Raw genomic sequence first — 11,621 nt, 5'->3', positions numbered from 1 at the left:
CTGATGTGTAAGAAGAAAAAAGAAACAAAGAAATTGTAAACATGTCAGTTTATCTAAAAAAGCATTACATAAAATAATACCAGACAACAAAAGTGTGTAAGTCAAGAAGTGGATGACTAAAGTTAAAGAATTCTAAGGTCTTCTTTGGGCATAAAGTTAAAACATTAATTGATTTAAGACTTTAAGATAAGTATGTAAGTGGGGTGTCTAGGTGGCTCAGTCGGTTAAACATCTGCCTTTGACTCAGGTCATGATGATCTCAGGGTCCTGGGACTGGTTCCCTGCCCGGTGGCGAGTCTGCTTGTCCCTCTTCTTCTGTCCCTCCCCCCCACCTTGTGCCCCCCTGCCCCGTGCTCCCTCTCTCAAATAAATACATAAAAAAATTTTTTTAAAGGTAAGTATGCAAGTTAAAATTCAAGGGTAATCAATAAAGTAGCATTGTGTATAACATCTAAATGAGCTGGAAGGAAGAATAAACTAAGGGGAAAATACACTTCCATTTTTAAAAAAGAAAAATTAGATCAGCATAAAAAAGGATTTGAAGAAAGCGCTAAAGCAAGAAAGTAGAAATAAGTTCACATATACAACTAATAAAAGTGAAACTATAAAGTAGTTTTGGTTGAAAGCCAGAGATTGGTTCTTTAAAAAAATATTCCATTTGGGGGTGGGTCTGCCTTTGGCTCAAGTCATGATCTCCAGGTCCTGGAAGGAGGTCTGCCTCTCCCTCTCCCTCTCCGCCCCTCCCCCACCCTTGCTCATGGGCTCTCTCTCTTTCTCTCTCTCTCTAATAAATAAAATCTTTTAAAAAAAATTCCAGAGGCACCTAGGTGGCTCAGTCTTAGGTTAAGCATCTGCCTTCAGCTCAGGTCATGATCTCAGGGTCCTGGGATCCAGCCCCGCATCAGGGTCCCTGCTCAGCGGAGAGTCTGTTTCTCCCACTCCCCTGCTCATGCTCTCTCTCTCATGCTCTCTCCCTCTCTCAAATAAGCAAATAAAATATTTAAAAATTAATTAATTAAAATGCACCAGTGGCAATGAAAATATTAATAAATAAATCCAACAATGTTTATAAAATACTATACATTATGACCAAGTTAGGATTGAAGATTAGTTTAACATTAGAAAAATGTTATGATGGTGTATCAAAACCCTAAGATTATGTCAATAAATGAAGAAAAAGCACTTGAAAAAAAATCAAGATCTATTTAAAATAATTCATGGTGAAACAAGGCCAAACAAAACTAGAAATAAATGTAAACTCCCTTAACCTGATTAAGGGCACCTGGAAAACCCTACAGCAAATTTCATTCTCAGTAATAGTAAAACATTAGGCATCTTCCTTTTAAAACTAGTAACAAGATAAGAATGCCCACAATTACAGCTTCATTTCAACATATGATAGAAGTCTAGCGAGATTCTACAAGAAAAAATAAAAGACATAAGATCGAACAGGAAAAAATAACGCCATCATTATTCACAGGTGATATAGTTACCTACGTAGAAAACCTCTAAGAATCTTTAGATGTATTATTGAAAACATAGTTTCAATGAAATTCCAATCAAATGCCCATGGGGACTTTTAAAAGAAGATTGATTTGCAGAATCTCAAATTTATATGAAAGAACAAGAGGGCAAGAATAACTTTAAAAAGAATGAGGTTGAAGGCACCTGTCCTCTTAAAATCCTGAATTTCTATAAAGTAATTAAGATAATGTGAGATTGGCATAGTGATAGACAAATAGACTACTTAGTGCCCAGAAATGGATTTCTAAACAGATGAGATGGCAGATCTGTGGAAAAGGAGGAACTCCTCAGTTTATGATGCTGGAAAAATGGGTTAACCATAAGGAAAAAATGAAATTGGATTTCTATCTCACGCCATACATAAAAACTATTTCAAGATGGTTTAAAGACTTAACTGTTGTATGCTACATACAAAAATTAACTCAAAATGGATCAAAGTCTTAAATGTAAGAACTAAAACTGTAAAATTCTTTTTTTTTAAGTTTTATTTTTATTTAAGTAATCTCGACAGCCAACATGGGGCTCAAATTCATGACCTTGAGATCAAGAGTTGCATGATCTTCTGACTGAGCCATCCAGGCACCCCTGTAACAATAAAACTCTTTAAACATAGATGTAAATCTTCATTGACCTTGGATTAGTTAATGATTTCTGAGATATGACACCAAAAGCACCAACAATTAAAAAAAATAAATTGGACTTTGATTAAAATTAAAAACTTTTGTACTTCAAAGATACCATCAAGAAAGTGAAAAGACAAACTGCAGAATGGGAGAAAATATTCGTAAATCACATATCTGAAAAGAGTGTAGTATCTAGAATATATAAAGAACGCTTACAACTCAAAAAGATAACCCAATTTGAAATGCATAAAGGATTTGAATAGACATTTCTCCAAAGAAGATATACAAATGGCCAATAAGCACATGAAAAGATGCTTAACATCATTTGTCATTGGTAAATGCAAATCAAAACCCCAATGAAATATAAGTTCACACTCCACTAGTGCGGCTATTAAAATAAAAGACCAATAATAAGTGTCGGTGAGGGTATGAAACCAGAACCTTTCTATACTGCTAATGGGGATGTAAAATGATGCAGTCACTTTGGAAAACAGTTGGACAGTTCCTCATAAAGTTAAGCATAGGGTTATCATGCTACCCATCAATTCCAGTCTTAGATATATACCCAAGAAAAATGAAAACCTATGTCCACACAAAAACTTGTACAAGGAAAAAAAAAAGAAAACAGAAAAAAAAACTGTACAAGAATGTTCATAGCAGCATTATTCATAATAGTTCCAAAATGGAGACAACCCAAATATCTATCAACTGATGAGTGGATAAACAAAAGTGTGCTATATCCACACAATGAAATATTATTGAGCCATTAAAAGGAATAAAATACTGATACTGATACATGTGTAATATAGATGAACCTTGAGAACATTATGCTAAGTTAAAGAAGCCAGTCATAAAAGAACACATATTGTATGATTCCGTTTATATGAAATGAAATGACTGAATAGGCATTTTCAATTTTAAAATTACAAAACCAAAAATGACTTAAATGTGAAGGAAATATAGCAGACTACCTTCAGAACTTTGGATTAGGAAGTATTTCTTTTTTTTTCTTTTAAAGATCTTATTTATTTATTTATTTATTTATTTATTTATTTATTTATTTGAGAGAGAGAGAGAGAGACAGAGAGTGGGGGAGGAAGAAGGACAAGTAGACTTCACGATGAGTGCGGAGCCTGACATGGGGCTTGATCCAAGGACCCTGAGATTATGACCTGAGCTGAAATCAAGAGTCAGGCTGTTAACTGACTGAGTCACCCAGTTACCCCAATTGAGAAGTATTAAGACAGAAAAAGCACTAACCACACAGAAAAAAAACAAACATATATTCAACCATGTTAAAAGGAAGAACTCTGTACACCAAAGACACTTATAAAAGGGCAAAGACAGGGAAGAAGATACCAAAAACACAAATAAATGAAAAAGCATTGCAATCTAAAATATATAAAGAACTCCCACACAAATCATCAAGAGAAATACATACACACAATAACGAAAAAATAAGCTAAAAACATGAGCAGGCACTTCAAGAATGATTGATAAACATATGAAAATGTGTTCGACCTTATTAACAATCAGGGAGTTCAATTTAAGAACATGATACCATTTTATAATTACTATGTTGGGAAATATATTAACTGTTTAAGTGCAACAATATCAAATCAGAAACAGTGCATACTCCCTTAACAGCTGCTGTGTATTTTGCACCATCATGTTGGAAAACAATATAGCATTATCTCGGGTAAAGTTAAAGATAAGTATAATCTTGGGGTGCCTAGGTGGTTCGGCCAGTTAAGCAACCCACTCTTCATTTCGGTACAGGTCATGATCTCAGGGTCATGAAATCCAGCCCTGTGTCGGGCTATGCGCTGAACATGGAGCCTGCTTAAGAGTCCCTTTTCCTTCTCCCTCTGCCCCTCCCCGCTTGTGCTCTCTCTCTTTCTCTCAAAATTAAAAAAAGAAAAAAAGATAAGTATAATCCAGGTCTCCACAATTCTATTTTTTTAGTTTATTTCAGTAATCTCTACACCCAATGTGGGGCTTGAACTCACAACCCTGAGATCAAGAGCTCAACCACCTGAGCCAGCCATGTGCCCCTCCACAATTCTATTTTTAAGTATATATCCGTGTCTTACTAATCAAAGTGTAATTGGCTAACCAGTAGCAACTGTATCACCCAGAGCTTGTTAGAAATGCAGAATATCATCAGGCCTCATCCAGATCTATTGAATTGGAATCTGCATTTTGACAAGATCCCCAGTTGATACTAATGTTCATTATAATCTGAGAAGCACTGCCCTAAAGAAACTCTTGCACATGTACCAGGAGAAAAGAATATATGTAGCAGCACTAGTGGTAATAGCAATAGCAAAGAAATGGAAACAGCACAAATGTTCACTGCATAGAGAATGGATAAATAAATTGTGGTATGGTCATAAAAGCTAGTTGCAGAAAGATACAATTTGATACCATTTTTATAAAACTCAAAAATAAGCAAAGACAAACAGGGTATTGTTAGAGATTCATATATAACATATGGAAACAAAGGTATGCTGAACACACAATGCAGGATAATGTTTACCTCAGTGAGAGGAAGGATTAAGAGGAAGAGCCGACAATGTGATCTTCCTGAGAATAGGAAAAGTTTTATTTCTTAAGCTGGGTAATGGGGTCAAGGTTTTTGTTATTATAAGCAATTTATCTATGTGTTACATTATTCTTTTGTAAATATACAATGTAACACAAATTTTAACAGCTTCATTGAGCTATGTACCGTAAAATTCACTTGTTTTAAGTTTACAATTCGATGATTTTTAGTACATTTTACAGTTATGCAAACATCACCACAGTCTGGTAGTAGGAAATTTCCATCACCACAAAAAGATTTTCCATTCCCATTCCCAGTTATTTGCCATTTCCCATTCCCATGCCCAGCCGCAGGCAACCGCTAATCTGTTTCCTGTCTCTGTAGATTGTTTTCTGTCTCTGTAGATTGTTTTCTTTGGACATTTCATATAAATAGAATCATGCAATATATGACCTTTCAGATCTGGCTTCTTTTACTTCCCATAATATTTTTGAGGTTCGTCCATGTCACAGCATGTACCAGTGTTTCAGTCATTTTTAAGGATAAATAATATTTTATTATGTGAATATACCACATTTTGTTCATCCATTCACCTATTGAAGAGTATTCGAACTGTTTCTAATTTTTGACTATTAAAAATAATGCTATTGCCATTATTCTTGTACTAGTCTTTGTATGGACATATGTTTTCATTTCTCTTGGGTAGATACCTAGCAGTGGAACTGGTAAGTCATAATCAGTCATTTTGTTAATTAGGAAAAGGGAAAAAATGGTTCTTTGGTTCTTTTGAAATCAAGCAAAAGGATTAACTAGTAAGTAGGTGGCATTAACTATTGATGCTCAAAGATAAGGACACACAATACTGAATGTGGAAGTAGTAATTCAATGAGGTCAAAAGAGGGTAAAAAAAGAATAACCAAATATTTTCTTGGGAGAAGGTAGAATTAAAGGGAAAGTTAAGAGGAAGAAGGTGGTATAGGGGCCCTGGGAAGAAAATAATTCACTTCAAAGTCACAGCTACTATATCCTCTTTTTAAAAACACACACACACACACACGTGAGATTATCAAATAAATAGTGCCTATAAAATGTTTTTGTTAACAGGAAAGTTAAAAAAATTAAAGTTCTTTTGACTTTCCAGATTTTGTTATAAAAGTAATGATTTGAATTTATTGCTTACAGTAGTTTGTATGTGAAATATACTGAAAAGCAAATAAAGCAAAAATAAAGTGTGAGTTTGGGTAATATTAGACAGTAAATTTGTGAAAGAACTGAGAATTTGTTTCACAGCCACTAACCGTCAATGTTGAGGATTTATAATGCCTTTGTTCCCATGTTTTTGTCTTTGATTCTTTAGATATCTGTACAGATTTTAATTTCCATCTAGAGGGCAAAAACCAGGCAAATGTCATCCCAGAAGTTTTTTAGAAATTGGTGTCCTAATTGCCCTGAGAAAGATTGATTATTAAAGCTCTGATCTTTTATTTTCCCCCCAATTAACTTGACCTGAATTTGACATTCTCCAAGAGCCAAGTAAATCAAGGTTATATGCCTGTGATACATATTGTATATGCTGGGCAGCTGCATCTGACAACATTCTGTAAGAAGAAAAGATAATGTTGGTATCTTTATTTTAGACATGAGGGTAACCTTCATCTTCTGTGGAAAAAAAATTGAAAAGGCAACTTCGGTTACCAAGAACCCTCAATGGGAGTTAGGAATACCAGTCACTGGGTAGGATTCCAGCATGGATTCCAGTCCAGCATTGTGACTCAATTAGTGGTACTGAGTCTTGCTACAAAGTATAGAAATATCCCATTTTCTGTAATCAAGGCGGGTACAATACAAGCTGAAAGGGGGAATTTTCCTACTCATCAGGTCTTCACCATAACACTCTCTAAGTAAGTGCCCTTCCTTTTTGTTCCCTTAACAGTCTCTATTTCTACTACACGGATGAAAAAGATGATCGTTGGTGGACACAGCAATGGCTTGCCCAACTTCGTCTCTGAAATTAACGTTGAGCTACCTCCTCCCCACTTTTTCCCTTCCAGCGTGCTCTTTTACCTTCGCGCGGGACTATTCGCCCCCTAGTATTTATCTCAGGCCCCGCCCCGCCCGCTGGTTGGCTTTGGGTTGGGAGGCTCGTTCCTTCCCTCGCCATTGGCCGCTCGGGGGGAGGTGCGTTTCCCGGCTCCCGATAGGTCGCCCCCGCGAGACAAAGCTAACAACCACGCACCATTTGTCATTTCCGGGTAAGATGGCTGCATTGCGTGTGCTGAGGACCTGGAGCCAGACTGGTGGGCGGCTGGTAAGCGGTTTGGGGCTGATTTGAGGTCGGGAAGGAGTGATTGGTCGCTAGTATTCCTGAGGAGGTGTGTTACTTTGTCGTCCGAGTGCCAGGCAGACAGGGGACGCGTGATGGAGAAGTGGAAGGATGTATGCTAAACGAAGGGCAGAGAGGGTGCCGAGCGGACCGGTCCGGAGAGCCCACTCTCTCCTCACCTGGCCGCCTTTCTGTCGCGACTCCATCTCCTTCCAGCTTATCTACACCCAGGCCCTTCTAGCCTTTCACCGTTAGCCTTTTATTGGGCACCATCTAGGTGCTGGGCATTGTGATAGGCGCTGGGGATATGGAGATATATAGTCATTCAGCATTTATTGAGCACCCACTGTGTGCCAAACACTGACAACACGACCCCTGTCTCGGAGAACTACAGTTTAGAGGAAGAGACCCGTAAAGTAGTCCTTTCTTCCGAGGAGCAGAGAGAGTCAAGCTTCATTCTGAGGACCTGTAATGTATCTTTACACTTTACAACCTTTTTATCACCAGAGCTACGACCTACCACCATCTCCCCTGAAGTTTCTCCCTTTGAACAACCATTTAGCACCAAACATCCCAGTAGCCATAGTGTTTCGTCCTATTTGCATAGCGTTTTTCCTTCTGGGATCCCTCTTCCCTAAGGTCTTACAGTGGTCGACCCCTGATCTTACAAAATCTGTTAAGCGCCTGCTGTGTACCAGGAACTGTGCTAGGCACTCGGGAAGCAAATGTGAATAAGAGAGACCCCTGCCCTCTCAGATTAATTACAGCCTTGTGGTGGAAGGCAGGGGAGAAATAGATATAAGCAATTAGGACATCTTGATAAGTGCTATAATGGGACATTATAGAGTTACAGAAACACATAGGTGGGGTCTTGGGGGGTCAGAGAGGAGTTCTCAGAGGATACTGTGGAACTTGAGATTTGCACCGTGATAGGTATTGGTCTCTCTTTTGAAAGTTCTCCTTGCTTGGCTTCTGTGACACCAGCTTCCCAACATTCTTCTTCCTAGACGTTAGGCCACTCCATCCCAATCACCTATTTTCCTGCCTGACTTTTTAAATATGCTTTGGTGTTTTTAAGGGCTCTGACTTTGGCCATCTGTATTTTCTGGACTATTTCAGCCACTTCTTTGAATTTAGTTTGCCATCTGTATATGCTGATGATTCCTAAAGTTCCCCAGTCTTCAAGCCAGCTCTACTCCAGACCCATATATATCCTACTGTCCTGGAAATCTCCAGTTGCATGCATATTAAGTATTTTTCAGCTGCAAGTAATAAAAGCCCAACCAATAAATGGGAAATTAACTATCGATGCATCCCAAACCTAGATGGCAGCTGGCATTGGTTAAGTGGCTCAAACTTAATCAGGGTTGTCATTTCAACAATTCATGTGGCCTTTCCCTCACAGTTACAAGAGGGCTACTACAACTTCATATTCAAGGCAGGAAGGAGGAAGGGGTGGTATGAGCAGACTCTTTGGCCAAGACTATGTTACATGGCCACTGCTAACACAAGGGGTCTTGAAGAAGCTAGCATTTAGGCATCTCACAGAGTCTACCCTAATGCCTCAGAGGCACATCAGATTCTGGGTTCCAGAACTAAACCCTCAGACCTGTTTCTCTTTTGGTTGTAGCTTATAAATCTCCAAAATTTAGTCATTATTCTCCATCTTGCCCCCAACTGCAACTATCCTGGTCCTTCCTAATTGGACGTTCTGCCTCCAATCAGTGCCTCTCCAACCCATTCTCCACAGTATAACCAGGGTGGTCTTATAAAGACATACATTTGAGAATGTCATTTCCTTGCTTAAAACTGCCGCAAGCAAAATGTCCAAAATCTAAAAGACTATGAGGCAATTTATGAAAGGTCCTTCCCAGATCTCTCAGGCTTCATTTCTTGCTGAAACCTACCCACGCCAACCCCCACTCTGACACTTCCCTCACCCTTGCCCCACACTGAACCATACTGGAAGTACATTGAGCTTCAGTTAATTAAACACACTGTTCTCTCTCAACTCCAGACTCCAGACCTTTGCACATCTATTTCCTCTGCTTTAAAGACTCTTGCTTTCTTTCCCTATGGCCTCATTTGCAAGACACCTCATCTCCTGGATTACTCCTACTCATCCCTTAGATCTTACTTTACGTTTCTTTCTTTTGTGTATGTTTTTAATACTCTGTTTCTCCCATTGTAACACTATGTCATCATCATCTCTTTAATTGTCTTCCTTTGAAGGTATGGACCGTTCATCCCATGAGAGAAGGAATTCATCTATTTTGTTCTCTAATCCCAAGTGCCTGGCACAGTGTAGATACTCAATAAATATTTGTTGAACAACTCAATAAAAAAGTCTATTTTTTCCATCTATTATAAAGTTATAAACAACAGGAGGTCTTAATACTTACAGTAGATTGTTAACAAGGCCTTACTGTGTTGTGTTTTATACTCCCCTATTACATCAAGCATTTGACTTTTTTTTTTTTTAAGATTTTATTTATTTATTTGACAGAGAGAGACAGCCTGCAAGAGAGGGAACACAAGCAGGGGGAGTGGGAGAGGAAGAAGCAGGCCCCCAGCGGAGAAGCCCAAAGCCCGATGCGGGGCTCGATCCCAGAATGCCAGGATCACGCCCTGAGCCAAAGGCAGACGCTTAACGACTGCGCCACCCAGGCACCCCAAGCATTTGACTCTTGATTAACTTACATTGAATTAACATTGAACTTTTCTAATTTGTCTGTCTTCCTGTAATGAAGTATAAGCAACTTGAATTTAGGGACTGTATTCTGTAGCTTAGTTAGCTTTGAATTCCCAAGCCCAGCACAATCCCTATCTTTAGGAGTGTTCAACAACTGTCTGTTTTAAGTGTTATTTATTTCCTTATTGGAATCTGCTAAAACTTTGTTTCATCTCCTATTTTTTTGTATTCTGTTTCTGGAAAAAAAAAGTCTTTATTTATTTATTTATTTATTTATTTTTTAAGATTTTATTTATTCATTTGAGGGAGAGAGAGAGAGCACAAACACGGAAAGGAAGGGAGAGGGAGAAGCAGACTCCTTGCTGAGCTGGGAGCCCCATGTGGGGCTCAATCCCAAGACCTGGAGATCACAACCCGATCTGAAGGCCGACGCCCAACCATCTGAGCCACCCAGGCACCCCTGGAAAAAAATGTCTTTTTTAGCTTGACAAGTCATTTTTTCTCCTTCTCCCTTCTGTTGCTTTTTTATCTTCCCATTCAGCAGCTTCACAAATGTTTTTTAGCCTTCACATAATCCACTTAGTCACTATCACAGAAGGCCTGGTAGACTTAACATTGCTTTCTCCTTTTCACTATAAAGCATTCAGGAGCCTGGTAGTTCATGCCCCAAATACTATAATAGTTTTTTAACTTTTTCCTCTCTTACTTGGCTTTACCTGTTATAATCTAATCAATAGGCTGCAACAATATTAATTTCTTAGTCCTTTTTCTCCAATAACCTGTAGTGTAAGAGTTCAAACTCCTTATCCCGACATTTACAGTCATCAATAATTTAGTCCTTGAGCCACTTACAATGCTCCCTTTTATAAATTTGATCAACCCAAATCAAGCAACTCACTGCCTGAGAAGACAAGTTCCAGCAGCAGTTCCTTTGTTTATTCTGTTCCTTCTGCCTTAAAAGTGCATTTTGGCTCTTTAATAATTAATGCTTATTATGCAAGGCCCACCTCAGCTCTTCCTCCTGGAAGCCTTCCCAGATCAAGTCAACCTGAAAAAACAAAATAAAACACAAAGAACTCTCTACTTAAACTCCTCTAACACCTACTGCCTATACTTATTACAAAAAACCAGAGCATACATGCCCATGCATGAGTATGTGTGTGTCTGTGTGTGTGTGTGTGTGTTTATTGTTTCAGCTAGGTTATAAATTCAAAGCAGGGATTATTTCTGTGATGTGAGAGAAAGAGCATCAGCTTTAGAGTCACATTTACTTGGTTTCAGAGCTGAATTTTGCCATGTTTACTTTGTGACCTTGGACAAACCACTTAACCTCTCCGATCATTAGTTTCTCGTGTGTTTAAGAGGGCTAATGTGCCTATTATTCCAGAAGGTAATTGTGAGATAAAAAGAAGATGATGCATTTCAAGACTTTTAAAGTACCCAGCCCATAGTAGGCATTCAAAAAATGTTTGATAGTTTCTGCCTCCCTTGCCTGATAAGCAGTTCTTCAGTAAAAGTTGCCGTTGTTGAAGGTAGGACCTTTTAGTAGTTTAATTTTCTTTCAAAGGTTTTTTAAAAACTATTTTTTAAAAATCAAGGTGAATGCATGTAATTCAGAACTTCCATTTACTGCCCTAAATTAAAATTTATGAATGTCTGATGAAGTGAAGGTTGATTTATGCCTTTGATTCTGTTGTTGACGAAGAGCCAGGGTTGTGGGAGTTGAAGGGGAAAGAAAGGACACAGAAAATGGGTTTGGGAAAGATACTCTTTCACTATCTGCTAAGTTTTAAGCTATCAATTTTAGTTAGGTTTTATGTTTCCTGAATGTTAATAAGAATAAAATATATATTGCAAAGATTAGTGGCTTTATGATTATCTCTTAAGGTAAAAGTAAGATGCATGATAAGATTA

General features: G+C 38.1%; 1 protein-coding gene and 1 long non-coding RNA gene across 3 annotated transcripts in view; one reads left to right on the top strand and one right to left on the bottom strand.

Moving 5' to 3' along the window:
• Nucleotides 1-2,757: 2,757 nt before the first annotated feature.
• Nucleotides 2,758-11,621, bottom strand: part of LOC123795167 (uncharacterized) — a 55,497-nt gene continuing 46,633 nt past the window's right edge. The window contains exons 6-7 of one of the 2 annotated variants that reach the window (XR_015726363.1): nt 10,606-10,755; nt 2,758-10,167 (exon numbers count right to left, since the gene is read on the bottom strand). This is a non-coding gene — a long non-coding RNA (uncharacterized LOC123795167). Of the gene's footprint in view, nt 10,756-11,621 lie in introns of both variants that reach the window. The other variant, XR_015726362.1, reaches the window with a different exon arrangement.
• DBT (dihydrolipoamide branched chain transacylase E2) overlaps nt 6,905-11,621 on the top strand; it is a 46,957-nt gene continuing 42,240 nt past the window's right edge. The window contains exon 1 of the mRNA XM_045801685.2: nt 6,905-7,000. Within this exon, the coding sequence (XP_045657641.1) occupies nt 6,950-7,000 (51 nt within the window). The 5' untranslated portion in view covers nt 6,905-6,949. The remainder of the gene's footprint in view (nt 7,001-11,621) is intronic.

This window comes from Ursus americanus, chromosome 12 (genome assembly GCF_024610735.1).
Source record: "Ursus americanus isolate L20-20 chromosome 12, mUrsAme1.1.p, whole genome shotgun sequence".
In the NCBI taxonomy this organism is placed as follows: domain Eukaryota; kingdom Metazoa; phylum Chordata; class Mammalia; order Carnivora; family Ursidae; genus Ursus; species Ursus americanus.
This window is presented reverse-complemented; position numbering and strand designations above follow the sequence as displayed.